The 18,445-nt window shown below is 41.4% G+C and overlaps 1 protein-coding gene across 1 annotated transcript; it reads right to left on the reverse strand.

Annotated features, from left to right (window-relative positions):
* Window positions 1–276: 276 nt before the first annotated feature.
* Window positions 277–17,952, reverse strand: cdh5 (cadherin 5). Its single transcript, XM_018752772.2, has 12 exons — window positions 17,499–17,952; window positions 11,841–12,017; window positions 11,312–11,594; window positions 11,087–11,200; window positions 9,294–9,461; window positions 8,935–9,116; window positions 8,321–8,577; window positions 7,525–7,661; window positions 5,775–5,893; window positions 4,952–5,054; window positions 2,344–2,589; window positions 277–1,084 (listed from the first exon to the last, which is right to left on the reverse strand). Exons 2-12 carry the CDS (start codon window positions 12,012–12,014, stop codon window positions 600–602), a joined length of 2,268 nt encoding a protein of 755 aa, XP_018608288.2. The 5' UTR covers window positions 12,015–12,017; window positions 17,499–17,952; the 3' UTR covers window positions 277–599.
* Between the last annotated feature and the right edge of the window lie 493 nt (window positions 17,953–18,445).

Consider the following 18,445-nt stretch of genomic DNA (forward strand, 5'->3'; position numbering starts at 1 on the left):
CTTGTTGCAGTGAGTTTGTAGTTTCGAGTAAGAGTAAAAACTAAACAGAAATTGACTATCAGAATTAAAGAAAAACACTCAAATTATAAAAAATAATTGTGTACATATTAAAAAAAAACGCTATGCATTTTTCTTATAAATGCAGTTGAAATCATTTTTCTTACTGTTTATCCATTTATACGATGCCAATACCTTATTCTCGAAAATAAACGTAACATTACAGAATGTATTAGTCAAACAAAATTTTTTTTCTCTTTTTTTTTTTCAAAACTGCAGATTGCTATCGATTTGCACCAAACATATCGTTAAAGCTAATTGCTACAAACAGATCACAATTTTCACTTCATTTGAGATCGTTTCTCAAAAATTGTGCCCAGTAAAATGAAGTCGACCCCAAAAAGAATGTTATATCAAAATGAACAAAGGAAAACACAGTGTTGGTGCCAGTGTGAGGACTGACCACGTCTTGGCACACTGCAGCAGACCATATCGGCTCCCACGTTCACCTGTGTTTGTGACAGAAATCAAGAAGTTTCACTCAGGTGTGATCAAACACTTGAACGCACTGGAAAAGGCCTTTGTGGGCAGGAGCGTAGTCCTCAGTACAGATACCCGTCGTCCAGGCTGTCCACTCCGTACAGCTGGGCCAGAGTCTTGAAGCGAGGGCCCCAGTCGTTGAGGAAGTCGTAGTCCAGGTTTGAATCGTCAGACGAGGTCTCCAGGGAGCTGAGGCTGCCGGCCAGTGATTCGGGCCCCTCGTATCCATAAATGTGCAGGGTGTCGTAGGGATAGCCATCCCGGTCGTGGTCTGCTTCGTCCTTCTTGACATCGATCATAGCCGCCATGTCTCCACGTGCTGCCGTCGGTTTCTTCACTACTGCATACATGGCAGGTATGGGCACGAAACTCCCGTCGTTGCGAGCCGATGTCAGCACTGAGACGTCGTAGCCATTGGTGTCCATTTCACCCCCGCCTTCCTCGTCGTAGGTCACCAGCTGCTCGTGAATCTCCCCAGAGTTCTTACCCAGGGTGACCAGCGCCTCCTTCTGGTAACGTTTCCTCAACACGATGAGGATCACAATGACTGGCGGAACAGAAGAGAAACTTTTCATAAACTCCCAATACTCATCACGTCTCCATTTACGCTCTTCTACAACATTATTGCAATTATTTATAACTTAGCAAAAAGAGAGAAGATTGGTATATTGCCAGAAAAAATGACAAGATAAGCATCTCCAATGTATAACTTGCTGAAGACTGATGTAAGGATTTTTGACAAAAATACTACATTTTTCTGGGACTCGTAAATTGCACAACTTCTGTTTACCTATCAGTGTCATATATATATCATATTATTATGTAATTACATATATTATATACATCATATATTACCTATTAATATTATATATATAGACACACACAGAGATTATCCTGCTTGCATTTATCATTTTGGGTAACAAGATACATCTCAGGATTGCCAAGTGATATAATAAATGTTACAAAATGAAATAAAACTACAGGAATGTAAAAAGGGATGCCTTATGCTCAATGATTTGATTGACTTTTTTGCTACATGTGTCTGCATGTATATATATGTTAATTGTGTTTAAGGGTTGTATTTTGTTTTATTAGTCCCAGATGGGCTGGTGTTGGAAGGGGGTTGTTTAAAAGACATAACAATATGGTATGTTCATTGTTCATTGTAAACTGTTTATAATGACAATAAATTTTAAAACTCATCATTAAAAAATGTCTGTTTTGGATAATTCTTTTTTTGTTTCATATCCCAGAGAATTCACATGGAGAAACTACATATTCTGCAAAATTGTGGCGGATGTGCCATTATTTTGGCTCTAGCTTGGATACTTATTGGCTTGTTTTCTGTGGAGCCAAATAAACTGACTACTCTGACCGAAATGTGCATTAATTCCTAAAACAACAAGCGGAAGCTCTCAAAAAGTTCTTGCTGATGGGACAATGCCGCCCACATTTTCCTTCTTTTTAGTGTCCTGCATTTGCATGCTGTGAGTCGGGGACTTTTTGAGAACCGTGCTAGGAGGAGTAAAACCATCATTGCCACATCCTACACACTTTGTTAATGGCTCATTGTTCTGACAACACACCACACAAGTTCCCAACGCAATTTTGCCTTGGGCAGATGGCCCAACTGTCTCATATCTCCAGGGAGACTGACACTAGAGGGTCAGTCAAAGGTCAAGTTTGCAATTATTAAACATTATATTCAAATGTGCAATGGAGCAACCAGGGACAGGATGAAGAAACTGAGAATTAAAGCAACTCCACTCTGGGGGTCTGGGAGAAGCAGTGGCAAATGGAACTCACCGAGGATGGTGAGGATGCACAGGATGATGGCAATGAGTGCATGGAAGCTGACGCTGGCCCCGACCTTTGCTGGTCTGCAGTATCGAGACTCGCGGTTTTCACCACACTTGCACACCGGAATGAAGACTGTGGTATTACTGCTCAGCTGGGGGCTACCGCCATCCACCACCATCACCATCAGCATGTAATGATGGAGACCATCAGCCTCGAAGCCTCCTTGCAGCACTGAGATGTTGGCCGTGTTGTCTGGACAGATGGGTGGGAGAGTAGTGGTTAGAGATGTTGCCTTGAAAAAAAGAAAACACACTCTTCCTGCTGTAGTGCCCTTGATCAAGATACTTACTCTGAACTGATACAGTAAAAATTATCCCGCTGTACAAATGGGTAAATCAGTGTAAGCAGCATAGTGCGCAAACCTATCATTAAAAGTCACATTGAACTAAGATGTCAATTGAAGAATCGTAGTAATCCTTAATACTATTTTCATTTAACAGCGAAACTCTCAGGCCTAAAGCAGTTGTCAGCTAGTGCAGAATACAACGACACCAGTAAATAACTTGGTATGTTTGGGACAAGAACTTATCAAAGTCTTGGATGTATAACAAGAGCAAAGACTCAAAGCAGGGCTCAGTACTTTTCTCCAAAGCAACTTACAGCGTCAAGGTTCTCACACCGATTTACCATTTTCAGATATGTGTTATTTTTTACTGTATTAGCTCAGAGTGAGCACCTTGAATAAAGGTACTACAGCAGGTGATGGAATTTGAACCTGGGACTTATGGAGTGCAGAGTAGAAGCTCTAAACATTCCTCCATCTGCTCTACATTCAGAAACAAGATCTAATAAACCTGTCAATACACACACACACACACACACACACACACACACACACACACACACACACACACACACACACACATTTTCAGAACCACTTGTCCCATACAGGGTCACGGGGAACCGGAGCCTACCCGGCAACACAGGGTGTAAGGCCGGAGGGGACACACCCAGGACAGGACGCCAGTCCATCACAAGGCACCCCAAGCGGGACTCAAACCCCAGACCCACTGGAGAGCAGGACTGCGGTCCAACCCACTGCGCCACCGCACCCCACCTGTCAATATATTAACATATTTTTTCTGAACAGTGATTGAAAACGGTTTGACCAAGATGTAAGCCATTGTATTCATGCTGGCAACTCTTTTCACACCCATGCATTTTGTTGAACATGTTTGCAAGTCAATTTTCTTCGTTGCAGAAGGCCATTCCCAGGACGCCACGGCGTGTTAACATCTCACTCTGTCCTCCAAACCGAGCAACCCTGTAATATGCTCTTCAGCGTGCTGCTTAGCTCCTGTAAAGTGCAGCCGTGCGTCCTGCTTCTCTTGTTAGTGACTGTTCGCGAGATGACAAAGTGTTGGGTTGGTTAATTATACAGCAGGGGCCCGGGAGCAGCCAGAGACGCTGTCATCTTCACAACACGAGATGAAGGACTGCCGGTTATCAAAAGGCCTGTCGCTCCTGAATAATTCAGCCCTTCCTTTTGACGGCAGCAGGAGTGCTTTCTGTGCTGAACTTCGTGGGAGTGACCCATGGTGAGACTGGGAGACCGCATGCTTCCTGAAAAAGTGTGTGTGCGCTCTCGTGTGTGTGTGTGTGTGTGTGTGTGTGTGTATGTGTGTGTGTGAGAGAGAGAGAGAGAGAGAGCGACTGTCCCTGAGAGCTAAGCAATTTGCTACTGGAATCCCCAAATTGTTCAGATTTAACCTGCCATTGTAACCTTTGATCAGGTTATATTTTCCCGAATTATATCAATAAAATGTTATTTTCCTTTATCTGACACTTTTTCACATGAAAAAAAGGTCCTCGCAAACAGCAGCATTTTTATATTATTATTTACCTTTATCTGACACCCTTGCCCAAAGCAACTTACAGTGTGAGGTTTATACTCTAAGGTTAGCTTTTATTGTGTCAAGTGTACATTTATTCATTTAGCTGATATTTTTCTCCATAGCAATTCACACTGTTAATCTTCCTACAATTTCTTATGTAGGTTGGTAAGTTTACTGGAGCAAGTTACAGTAAGTACATTGCTCAAGAGTACTATTGGTAGAAATTTGGACCTGTGACCTTTGGGTCCAAAAGCAGCAGCTGTGATCACTGTGCTACCTGCTACTTTTTGGTACTACAGCAGGAGATAACATTTGAACCAGAGACCTTCTGATTACAAGAACTTTTGCCAGCTCATCAGTTCTGTCATTAATATGGAAACTATGTAGATGTTTCAATGCACACCCATAAACTATGCAAATTTGCTAATATAATGTTTCGCCATGATGTTTAACTTTGTTCAGTTGAGCTATTTCAGTTTAGGTATCTGCAGGACTGGTTAAAGGACTGGACCATGACCATCACACCACTGATCTGTGAATATACTGATGCAACTTTATGCTTAAAAAGACTGCATAATCTCATTTAATGCCAAAAATATCCAGCCATGTTCACGACTGCGAGTCTGTAATTACAAACTCTCAGCCAGAATGTCACTTTGAGTTGCTTCACAGCAGATGAAAAGGAGATAATTTATTTCCCTTAATTCCGGTTAACTTACCCTTGTTATCGACGAGTGAAAAGTTGGCGCTTGGCTGTGCCAAGGAGAAACTGAAGGCATGTTTGTGGTCGTCTCTGTCTGTCGCACTCACCATTCCGATCATCTGCAACAGAGGGTCAAAAATCAGATTTACAGTTTTGGTGTCTCTTTCAAACGTTGTGTAGAGAAACCATATAAGGGTTCAGTAAGATGTAACAAAGAGATTCCTTCCAGTTAGCATCATGATTTGCTGTTAATAGCATGTAGGCAGATTAAAACTGACACATGCTTTCATCTCTATTGTTACAGTTCCTTTTGTGTTGAAATGACATAAAAAAGCAGATTAACTTTAGCCCTTTTCATACAGAGAAGGAAGGTGTTCACTTAGGCACTGTTTTTACTTTGTTTCGGCCTTTGTGAAAATATAAGGTTCTGCATATAGGCATATATGTGCAGTATAAGGTACTATATTCATATCTCTCTGGATATGACCACTGTAGCCTTCACATGTTGTATCTGAACGATTAAGGTGCTCAAGCTAGGGTGATATGGACAGCCTGCTTTTACAATTGGGCTCTTGTGCTTTCAGTCATCAACTTGATAAGCTTGTCAATGGACTGATTTCCATAGTAATTTAAAGGTTAGTAAAAAAAGGCAAAAACAGTGCACCTGTAGCATCAGATATGATGTCTGAAAAGGTACCTAGATGGATGTGTCATATGGTTGCTGTTTCCTGGGTGGATTTTGCCTTTGTGTGCTATGGCACATTTCATACATGTCACTAACCCTAACCCTAACCCAGATTCCTAACTCCAAGTTGGTATTGAAGAGAAGCATCCAGTACCGTGCCAGGTCTATCATTCTCACAAACAAAGAGATCCTTATATATAAAGAGCTCCGGGCGGTTGTCATTCACATCTAGAACCTCCAGGTTGACAATCACGTGGGATTTCAGACCCAGACCTGAAAAGTAAAATGTCACACATTAGTTTTCTGTGTTATTTTTTTCTCTCAGAAATTGTGATTTAACAAATATGTTAGATATACTCATTTTTGGTTTTGGGTCAGCTGGTAGTGCAATAGTTTGAGCTGCTATCTTTGGAGCCAAAGATTCAGGTTCCATCCCCACCTCTGGCTGTAGTACCTCTGAGCAAGGTACCTACCCTAAATTGCTCTAGTAGCATTACCCAGCTGTTTAAATAGGTCAATAATTGTAAGTACTTAACACTGTAAGTTGCTTTAGAGCCAAGTGCTAAATGAATGAATGTAAGTGTGTCATAAGGGACTGCAAAAGTTGCTCTTTCAGAGGACAGAAGATGACCTAAATGCTCGTTGAAAATAATAACAGTACACTGGCTTCTGGCATTATGAATCTTTGATACAAACATTTCCAGCCTTTTTTAAAAGCATTTTCTATCCACATATTTTCTAAAATTTCTGTAGTAGAGCAAAACAGACCTGTATCCACTCACCAAGCCAATGTGAGTAAAGAAAACCCAAATAGAATAAGAGTGTTTGACCACTTTATTTCAACTCACTGTCATGGTGTTTACAGTTCATTTCTGGTGTTCCTGAGTATCGATGATCAGAACCAAGTGGAAGATTACTGCACATGTTTACGGGAAGATTCAACAGCCCCGCTGAAGATTTTTCATTTATTAAACCATAAACTGAGTTATATTTAAACCTAATGTGTAAATAAACTGAAGGTCTTCTGTTTTATTAACCTTTGGCTGAGTGCGATTTTGTGGTAAAAGTGAGTTTGTATTTGCAAACAAACTTAGTTACAAAGAGCCTTACTGTCCCAATTGTGTTTGCAGAATGAGGAGCCAGCATGGAAACAATTCCCTGACCTTCTGCTGAAAAAGAACCCTTTGGGTATTTTTATTCAAACATTTACATAAAATGGGCAAAGTCAAATGGGGGGTGTGGTGGCACAGCACGTTTGGCCAAGTCCTGCTCTCTGGTGGGTCTGGGGTTTGAGTCTTGCTTGGGGTGCCTTGCGACGGACTGGCGTCCTGCCCGGAGTGTGTCCCCTGCGCCCTGTGTTACTGGGTTAGGCTGCAGTTCCCTGTGACTCTGCTTGGGACAAGTGGATTCAGCCAGTGTGTGTATATGTGTGGGCAAAGTCACATGTTTGTCAATGATGAGTGGACACTTGAGTACCCAAAGGAAACTCAAACAAAGCTGCTGAGATAGTAAAAACAACTAAACAGACAGTCCTGATGTCAGACTTACACCCACCCCACCCCTTTAGCAGAGTGCCCTCTATTTCTCTGGCTCCATCCCTCCCAGCAAGAAAAACACAGACCTCCCTGCCCATCTGGACAATCCATGCCCTCTGATATTCTGTGTGACATTTACACAGCTAGTCAAAGGGATAAAGTTTATTTTCCTCAAGAATTTATTTTTAATAAATTGGGCAAAAGACTCTCCTAGCTGTCATGCCCTAAGGACAGGAGTCAAACTGTCCTCTGCCTGCTTTTGGTTGCACTCAAGCTGGATTTGTTTTTGACAGATGTCTGCAGATTGGGTCACAGACGATCATCTGTGTGACTCCTGGAAAGTGGGTCAAGCAGAGAGATTGGGGCTACCTTCTGGTGTAATTTCCTCCGCGATCACATGGAACGGGTGTGACCGGACATGCTCCCTGTCTAGCTCCTTCTGTAACTTCATGTCTCCGGTTTTCCAGTCGATCACCACTGGGCAGTTTCGGTCATTTATCATGTATCTGTGGGAAAATGGGATGAGATTAGTAAGATGATTTTAAGAATTTATTGTGGTGTGAAATGAGAATATACTTGATACATGGATTTATCTGCGGGCATATGACAAATTTTCAGTCATGAAGAAATCATATCTCAATTGAGCCATTGAACTGTATTGTATTTTCATCTATATGTAATATGAATACCTCATCAATAAAGAAATATTGTTTCTGTTTTTTTTTTCCTGAGGGATGCATATAGTAGCTGTTTACAAACTAGGCTGGTAACTAAAAGACTCCTTTGACTCCTTGGACAAGGTCCTACTTTTGTAGTTTTGAGATCCTACTGAAATTATTTGAGTAAAACTTGCAAACATTTGAACAAAAAAAAAGGCTACAGCAATGTAAAATAATAGCAGTTTTGTTTAAAGGGACCAATAAAATACTGCTAATAATCCTAATTCTAATGAATTTTTCTGAAGTATTAGTTATTACGGACTAGTAAATAGAAAACTAAATTTGTTTCACGTTTTAAGATCCTGCTGTTGTACCATTCAAAAAGGCACTTGTATAGGCTATAGCAATTTAAACAAGTGTAACTTTTGAACATTAAAAGAGCATCATAAAAAAGGGCTTATAATATTTCATTGTAATGTTACAAGGAGTAGAACACATCAATATACCGTATGTCATATTGGGCTGTGTCAGGGTCTCTGGCGCTCACTTTTCCGACCCTGGTGCCAATTCTGGCATCTTCGCGGAGTGAGAAGTTATACATCTGCTGGGTGAAAACTGGGGGCTCGTTAACATCCAGCACGTTGACGACCACCTCAACCTGAGTGCGTGAGGCCTCGCCCTGGTTGTCAGCGGGACTCCGGAGAGTGTCTTCCCGCATGTACACGACGAATGTGTGCTTGCTCTTGGTTTCATAATCCAGAGCCTGTGGAAATACAGGAATAAAATAGGCTGCAGATCTGCAAAGATTTAAAACTGAGAAGTAGAGTCTCTGCTGTTGTAACCTTGGGAATCATACTCCAGTGAAATGTTCAGCCTTACAAATGGATGAAAAGTAATGTGCCTTTTATAAAGATGATCATTATAAGAAATGGAAAACATCAAAATTATGGATTCGTTTTGCAGGAAAAGAAATGCATGAAGTCTTGGAGGCCCAGGTTATCTGGATCTTTCAGAGATCACCCAATGTCCTGGACAGAGTCTCCTGAAAATGCTTTCATGGTTATTTTTAAACTTAGTCTCATTTCTATTTTTTTAATTTTATTTAACTGTTGAAGAATACCTCTTTCAGAATGAGCACACCATCCTTCCTCTGGTTTGTCACAACCTCAAAAATACGGGAAACACCAGAATCCATGGTGAAAGATGGATCCTTGTTCTGCTCCTCATCTTTGTCCTCTATTTCCATGACACCAATTTCAAAGTCCTTCTGTTGGTCCTCTTTGACATCAAAAGTGAAGTGTCCTGTTGATGGAGCAAACACAAGCCTCACAAAGTTGCTTGTCAAAAGTCTGATCTTGTGCAACTTCTTGAAGACATAATGAGTATCGTTGGATTCTGTTATATGAACACTGTTACATGTAAAATGCCCAAAAGGATTCACAGTTTATTACTGGTTGGGATTTTGTGGAAAAACTGTACTTGTCTTAAAGACGGCCATGTTGTCATTGATGTCGGCCACATTGATGGTGACCGTGGTGTTTGCGATGTTCCCTGCTTGAAAACCAGGCATGTCCTTTGCTTCGACCACAATCAGGTACATGTTCTGCTTCTCACGGTCTAGGGCATCCACTTTGGTTCTGATGACCCCTGAAACAGAAAAAATGATCAATTTTCTCATTCATTTATGAACTGGAATTGAGCTCTGAGAAACCAGTGAGCATGGCTATCATGTGTTTTATGCTCTGCTGTCGCCGAAAATATTAGTTTTTGGACTGTAAGTTAACTTTTTTTACATTTCTATGTAGTATTCTATTTAGATTCCAAATAAAAATAGAGCTAGGGAAAAACAAAACAAGAGAGCAAATCATTCAGAAAGAAACATCAATAATATCCACATAAAACATTTTGGATTGCTTGAAGCTTTATTATCATGTCAAGAATAACAAGGTAGTTTTTGGGGGTACATTTTATATATAATGACTTATCTGGGTTATTTCAACAGAAAACAACTCCACTTTAAGAAAAAAGAATGATAACCAGTTAGTTTATTGATTGTATTTATGGTTTGTTGTGCTATTTTACTTTAAAGGAATAAACAAAAAGGGTCTGCTAGTGCTCAATTTCAAGTTTGTAAACTGCTTGTATCATCTGTAGGTGATTTCTGTGCTTGATAATTTACATTTATTTATTTAGCAGATTCCTTTCTCCAAAGTGACTTCCAATGAACTCTGTGTAGTGTTATCAGCCCACACACCTTATTCACCAACCTGACTTACACTGCTAGAAACATTACTTACAATGGGTCACTCATCCATACATCAGTAGAACACACTTTCTACAATGTTGTATATCACTCACACACTATGGGTGAACCTGAACAGCACATCTTTAGACGGTGGGAAGAAACCCACACAAACATGGGGAGAACATGAAAACTCCACACAGACTGAAGGGGGCTGAACCCATGTCCTCTCGCACCACCCAGGCACCAGCGCTGCTTGCTGTGCCACCATGCCACCCTGTAATGAGCTAATGTTTGTTTTAAATATAGTTAAAAATTGTTAATTGTGTTAATTGTAAGTATTACAATTAATATCTGAATAATTTTCCAACACAGGTAGGTATCTAGGTCAAGAATGCAACAATAGAGTTGGAGAATAAGGCACTGGTTACAAAACGACTTGCATCAATCACCCTTCAGATCCTGCACTAAAGTAAAACATCAGCTTTATTTTTCTACCTTTTGTATTGTGCAAAAAGCTAAATTCTATGTCACCTTTTGCATCTTCATATGAGCAGTGGGGCCAAGTCCTAACTGGAAATTTTTATTTGCGGCTTGTTCTTTCAAAGAGGAAGGACAGTAGAGTTTTTATTATATGAAATAAATGCAAAATATTTCTCCTACACAATTGCCTAAACCTGTGATAGGTTTGCCTCTTATGATTTCTGGTTCTGAAGTTAAACACTAAACAAATGTGTGGCTCCCTAATGTGATTGTGTTATTCCGAAATTGTACTCACAAAAATTTGTGTTACATAAATTATGTTCCTCTATTAATTCAACTCGTTACATCCAAATTTTGTCATGAAAACAGGTGTTGTAGCACAACTGACCGTAATATATCTTTTGATGATGTGTAATCTATGCTCTGAAATGGCATTCAAAATTTTATGCATCAGCCATATGAAATACCCCAGAATACAGTAGAAGGTAACACGTAAGGTTCTTGGCAATCATGCATGACACCGCTGTAGGTCTGAACTGTGCCTCACCTTGAGGGTCTATATCAAACAGATCGGTGCCATTCTTCAGCATATAGCCAACCTTCCCGTTCCCAGTGGTTGGATCATCAGCATCGGTGGCTGTCACAGTCAGCACTTTGGTTCCTGTACCAAAAGTGAAGATCTGATGAAGCTCCCTGGATGGTAATGAAGTCCACACTCTCGACTGGTTCTTACAGGACATCACTACTGACTTGAGTACAAAGACAACTGTACCTTTTGGAGATCTCTCATCGACAGAGCCCTTGTAGATTGTTGGAAACACGGGGAAGTTGTCATTGATGTCGTTGACCCTGATAACAAAATCCTCCTGGCCATCTACCACCTCCTTTGTCGTCTTGTCAATAAGTTGAGCTTTCAGCTTGTATTCGCTTTTGGTCTCACGATCTAGCTTCTTATTGACGTTTAAATCTCCATGCTGGTTAACTTCAAAGATTGTGTTTGCCCCCTCTCCCTCGATCACATATATAGTGTTCGCATTTGACTTGTTTGATGACAGCTGGAAAACAAGCACACCACTTGTTGGAAACACTGCACAGTAAGTGTCACACATCATAAATGGATCTCGGCTTTTCATGAAACACTTAACATTCTTTATATTTGACAACAGCTCAAAACTGAAGGTGAATCTCTGTATTTGTGCAACTCAAAAACTTCACATTCAGATTCAATGTGTAAGTGGACCCTTGTTTGACCCTTGACCCCTGTAATGAATCAAAGCCCTGAAGGTCATTGGGTACAATACCTTCCCAATCTTTTGTGGGAAGTCTGCCTCCTCGGTCACAAAGAAGAACTTCCACTCCCAATCCCTCTTCTTTCTGCGCAGGTCTGCGCCAGCCATGCAGAGGGTGAAGGTCAGCACGCTGAGCACCAGCAACCTGGCCAATCCCATCATCTGCCTCCCAGCAGATGACCTCATGCTCTGTGGGGTAAAATGAACATAAAAACATGGTAATCCTGTAGGCGATGCAGTGCCCTTGATCACGAGGATACAAATGCGGGGCTCTGCCTGTCATTCGTCGGATTGAAATACGTGGTTTGTGAGGAGAAGGGATGTTTCTTCAGAACATCTGGGCAGAAGCATTAATTTATTGTTTTTTTTTTGTTGGTATCAGATAAACTTAAATGAACTGTGATGAACTGCTTCTAACTCTTAATATCCCTTTCTTGCCGCTCCTGCACTTTAGCAGAAATTACTTGGGTGAAGTGGATTATAACCCATAAATGCTGAAATAATAGCTTAATCTCAGCTTCTTGCAACGTGAAAGTGCTTCACTCAGATGATTATTTCCTGTTTTTCTTTTGGGCTTTCTGTCAATCAGCTGTTGACCACTGGTCTCTCTCGCTTTTCCTGGGTGGTCGTATTCATGACCTCTGTCTTTATCTGTTACACACAGTAAAAACCATGCAAATTTCCCTAAAAGAGTGGCATTACTCATCAATAATATTTCCAGCAGTTCTAGTCGTAATAACTACTTATAAACAAGTAGTATAACATTCAATATTGGGTAGTAATAATAATAGAAACAATGTGGTGGACAGAGCCATTATGTTCGACTTGGAGAAATTAAGTTTGAATTACACTTCCTGCTCTTGTACCTTGATCACGGAATCATACCATGAACTGTTACAGTAAAATTTAGTAATTTAAACAGTGAAAATGTACAAATTGCATCAGTGGGAAGTTTAGTATGCTGTACAAACATATTATGGCACCTTGGGAAAAGTTAATGAATAACAACTTCCAAAACTGATACAGCTCCACAATAACCTCTTTATGGTTTGCCAAAACAAAGCAATTTGGTGGATACATTTTCAAAATGAAAAAAACCATTTGTTTGTAGAATCAGTCATCCTTTGTCTCTCAGTGCTCATTTTCTCCATTCAGTCATGATGTGAAAGTGCATTTCTTATCAGAGAGCGGAAAGGTAAACACAATGTCTCTGGGAAATAATGTAAAGGCTACCGCAGACCGATCATCATTATGCTAATTGTGGTGCTGGACCACACCCTTCCTGCCACTGAATTCCTGCTCCTGTCCCTTCTCCTGTCCCTGGCCTGTGGGAGAAACAGCTGGCCCTCTTCTCTTCACCCCAATGTGTTTGTGTTGGAAAAAAGGGGCTGACAAACTTCAGCATTTGCTATTATCATTTATTTTACTTTATCCTCTGTGCAAGGTGACTTATGATATGAGGTTTTTATGCTAAAATGAAATGGTGTATCTTTTATTTATATAGCTGGGTAAGTTTTGCTGTATAAGTTCAGGTAAATACCTAGATCAAGGGTACTACAGCAGGAATCGGGATCTGAACACAGAACATTCTGATCGACAGTCTTAACCACTATACCACCTGCTGCCATGAATATAATTAATACATACACATACTTTCTGAACTGCTTGTCCCATACGGGGTCACGGGGAACTGGAGCCTACCTGGCAACACAGGGCAAAGGGCTGTTGGGGGAGGGGACACACCCAGGACGGGACGCCAGTCCGTCGCAAGGCACCCCAAGCGGGACTCAAACCCCAGACCCACTGGAGAGAAGGACCCAGTCCAACCCACTGTGCCACCGCACCCCTATATGTTGTATAATATATAATAAATAATATATAATCTATAATATATAAACATGAAATGGAAGAAGGAAAGAAAATGAAAAAGAAGGTAATAAAAAAGACCCTTGCGGCACTTGAGACTTTTTTGTATACTTGGTAGAACCCAGACCCGTACACTTATGGACTAATCTATGTCCTTAGCGTAACACCTTTGGCAAGCCATGTCAGCAAACAATTTAATAACAGCACAGTTACATGTATTTTTCGATGCGGTACATTTCTGACTGGAAGGCTTTTTAAATGACTGGTATTCATCTAATTCCATCACAAACATAGCTGGCCGGTTTTTATGATGCAAAGTTTTTCCATGACAGCAAAGCTTATAAATAAGCGACATGTTTTATAAATATGATTTGGGATTATGCAGCTGAAATAAATCCTAGTATTATTTTGGCGAGCAGCTGGTTTCTGTTTGTGCATGAAAGACCTTCATCCCTGTGATAATAAACAAATGTAAAAGGCATAAAAACCGAATCAAAATCAGCATCGTTTGTGATGAGATTAAGAAGTAAGTTTTTGGTATACTCAGTCTGCCATTAATGTCTTCTTCTATTAATTCTTTTTCCACCATGTACTCCTATTGTTTTTGTGATCACAGTATATTTTTGGCAGTCTTTAAAACCCTAGTCTGTAAAAACCCTTTGACTCTGTTACAAATCCACCCTTCTACTGATCCATCGACTTTCTAATCCACTTAAGCACTTGAGGTTTGCGCCAAGAGTTAATTTTTACATTTCCTACATGTTGAATTGTGTATTATATTTTTAATAGGTATCAACTCACTAGCAAACTCCTGTAATGATGTATTTCACAGATGACTGATTTACACATTTTGCTTTACAATTTTCCATGCTGAAAAACTCCTTGGTTTTAATAACATCATAAATCATGTTTTTCCCCTAATAAAATGACAGGTTTGGGGAGAACGAGCTCATTTACTTCACATGTGTTACTGATATGAGGAGTGTTGTGCCACATGACCAGTGCTCCATGCTGCAATTATTAGTCTTTATTATATTATTATTATTTATTTAGATGACACCTTAGTCCAAAGTTCATAGCCACAGCAGGTCAAGGAATGACGGCCTTGTTTGACTGTGCTTCTATAGAAATGTCTGATGTTCTCCGTCATGCTCACTTCTTCATTAAGACTGTCAGTTTTGCCGCTAGAAAACTCATCGTAAACCCACAATGGGAGATGAAAATGGGGTGTGAAAGTTGGGAGAAAGCCCCGTCGAAGAGCTCTCCCTTCTACCAGTGCTGTCGCTGGGTCCTCAGGGGATTAGGAGGGGCCCTGCTCCACTACCCTTGAGCGCAGTGCTTAACCTGAATTGCTCCAGGAAAATATACAGACTTATAAATAGGTAAAGAAAAAACACCCATCAGATACCGTAGCCTTCTGATCTCTGATGGAGTGAGCTCCTCTGGAGGTTTATATCGCTCTTATTTTGTTTCCAGTTAAAATCCCCTGTTACTGTACCTTCTCTGATTAATTAAAATCTCTTCAGCATCTGTCATTAAAATACGACACATATCAAGGAGCGCTTTTGAAAAGATGAAGGTTTTGGAGAGACCGAGGCACTGGACATAGAGGCTAGAGAATACAGACAGAGGAGGCCCCACAGCAGTTAGTGTGTGTGTGTGTGTTTGTGTTCATTCACATTGTGTGAATGAGTGTTTCCATACACTGTGTGTGCGCGGCTGTTCCCACTCCCTGTGTGTGTGTTCCTGTTCACATGTGGTAGACCGTTTCCGTCCCCCAAATATGTGTAAATGTTCCCAGTGTATGTGTGTGTGCATGTGTGTGTGAGCATTCCCACTCACTCTGTGTGAGTCTCCACCTTCCCTGTGTGTTGTGGTTGATCTCAGCTCACCCCCAGCCCTGGGACCACCCTCCATTGTTGTATGAGGAGAGGACCTACACCCTTCTCGAGTGGTTGCCCGTGACAAGTTGTTCACAGAAAGGAGGGCACATTTCATCATTCTCTGTGTTTCACAACCTGCCAGAAAGCACCTTTGGAAGGCAACAGGGCCATTTGGCACATGCGCACCCTGCACTCTAGCACTATTTACGTTTATTCATTTGGCAGGTGCTGTTCTCCAAAGCAAAACACAGTGATTATTAACTAGTATGTATCTGACACCTTGATCCAAGGTGACTTGGTTACACACTCTGTAGTAGACTGGCTACAGTCATTTACCCACTGTAAATGTAACACACACGTAGACTATGGGGAATTTAGAGAAACCAGTTCACTTGGTATGTGTCTTGGGACTGTGGGAGGAAAGCCATGCAAACAGCGGGAGAAAAGTGTGGAGGTTCTCAGTTCTGGCTCCTTTGTGGTGGAATGACCTCCCCCTCTCACTCAGAACTGCTGAAACTCTGTCTACATTCAAGAAGGGTCTGAAAAGTCACCTTTTCCAGGTTCACTTTGCCTTTTCATCTCTCAAGCTCGTGTATGGTGTAAATGTTCATTCGCCATAACTTTTATGATCATCCCCAGATAAGCCTTTACACAGCTACTACTCCTGTATTGTATGTAAATGTTTGTGTATCTTTTTATATAAAAAAAAATTGTATGAAGGTAATCAGACTTTCTCTGTCCTGAGTTTTATGTACCTACTCATGCAATGAACATTGGTGCATAAAGTGGAAAGAAACAAATTAGAATAGATTTACTGAAGAATCACATGTCTGCAACTATGTCTCTTTCTCTTAACGTAGAAATTGTATTTTCTCCGAGATGTACGTCACTTTGGAGAAAAGCGTCTGCTAAATAAATAAATGTAAATGTAAATGTAACATGCAAATTCCACAGAGAGTTGAGGTGCTGTGAGACACCAGCGCTACCTACTGTGCCACCATGCTGCCCTCCAGATATTCGAATCCATCCACTAACGCTGAAGGACTTTGCACTAGCAGATCTCTGAGTTCACCTGCTGAGAGTGACCAGTGTGTGTGAAAGACCTACGTCAGTAAAAGAGCCCGTTCAGACACAAAGAAGACCCAGAATTTCTCGTAATGAAAGCCTTGCCAATACTTAAACATATTGAATTTAAAATTCTGAAGCAGTTGTGACTTTGTGACCATCAGGGTTTCCATCTCTTTGGTGAGCTCTGACTAAGACTGATATGAAATGATTAGACATGATTTAATGATATAATTATTTTGCCATATAAATTGCTTCTGTTTGCTACTCACGCCCTTGTACACATAGTTGAAGTGTATTTCAGAAAATGTGCTGTAGAATAAAAAAACAAATACAGTGGCTCTCATTCTCCTGTATCAAGGTGATCCATCGAATGTCTGAGGGTCCGATGCTCTGTGGGGTCCCTCTAGGATAATGACAGGGCTGCATTAGTGCAACCTACCACAGTTATATAACTCAAGAAGCGCCTTGACAGATGGTTTGAGGATTTGTGTCCCTCTCTGTGTCTCCCTCTGAACTCCCTGGATATTCATGAGATGAACCAGCCAACAACGAAATGAGACGGGATGAGATGATCCGGGTCCCTCACCATGCTGCCGTGGGCTCACCTCTGAGCGCTCTTTTCTGAATTCACTAGGATGAATTAACTTGAGATGAATTCAATCAAATCTTCGCAAGTTTATCACTGAAATTCACATTGTCCTCATTATCTAAATTTCAGGAATTTTGAAGGCCCCTAAAGTTAGTTGTATAGGTATAAAAAATCCTTGTTGTATTCAGTCCAACAGGTGAGAGTTAGCGTTACAGCTGGGGTTAATATCAGGGTTAGGGTAAGAATAAAAATGAGTTTTCTTACCTGTTGTGGGATATGTTCAGGTCTGCTCTGCTGGGTATCAATCCACAGTGCTCTGCAAAAGCACAAATAAATCCTTTATGCGGAGGTGTGTATGTCTGTGTGTGCGGTGTGGGGGGGGTGGGGGCTCCGCACCGCACAGCTCTGAACCTGTGTGAGCTGATACCGCTGGAGTCAGAAGTTCTAAAGCTGCCCTGAAGGTGACAGATCAGCCCAGCGTCCCCCTCCCCAGTCCTCCCAGTGGGGCTTCCTGTTATTGTCCTTCCCAGCGGCGTAGTCCAGCTCTCTGACGGGAGGGGAGGAAGTCAGATAAATGCTGTCTAATTGCCTGATGAAGAGCCAGAGCCACGGGAAGCCATTGCAGTGGAAGGTTGGAAAAAAGAAGAGAAAAATTTAGTTTTAGAATGTGGTCCAAGCCCGCCGAGGCAACCCCGCAATGTAGCAAGAGCGCGACCCGCATCTCCGAGAGGCAACAGCATGTGACACGCTCGCTAAGCGGTGTGCGAATCACTGAGTCCCTGCCCTCACACCCGCGACGACAACACAAAAAGAAGGGAAGAAAGCAAAGAGATTCATTATTTATACCTACGGGACGGAGATTATGATAAACAGGAGTTAATCCTGTGAGATTTTCCCCATAGTGGGATTAAATTTTTCAGGAAACTGTGGCATATCCGATAAAGGAATCTTGCCTAAGCCAGTAAGTGAGATGAGTGGGCTTCCTCAGCCTCCCTCCACACAGAGCGTCCCTGGAGTGTCCGCCGAAAACGCAGGCAAACTTGCCCGCAGCATGACGGGCATTGTGTCCTGCCGCGTGGCGCGCGCTGACGTGAAGCCAAACGGTCCGTTTAGTCCGATTAGCAGCGAAGGCTGTGGGAGTCTACTCGACAGGAGAGCAGCACAGAAGGCAGAGAAGATGTGGGAGGCACACAGCCCCCTTAGCTCTGTAT

The sequence above is a fragment of the Scleropages formosus genome, chromosome 11 (genome assembly GCF_900964775.1).
Source record: "Scleropages formosus chromosome 11, fSclFor1.1, whole genome shotgun sequence".
In the NCBI taxonomy this organism is placed as follows: Eukaryota; Metazoa; Chordata; class Actinopteri; order Osteoglossiformes; family Osteoglossidae; genus Scleropages; species Scleropages formosus.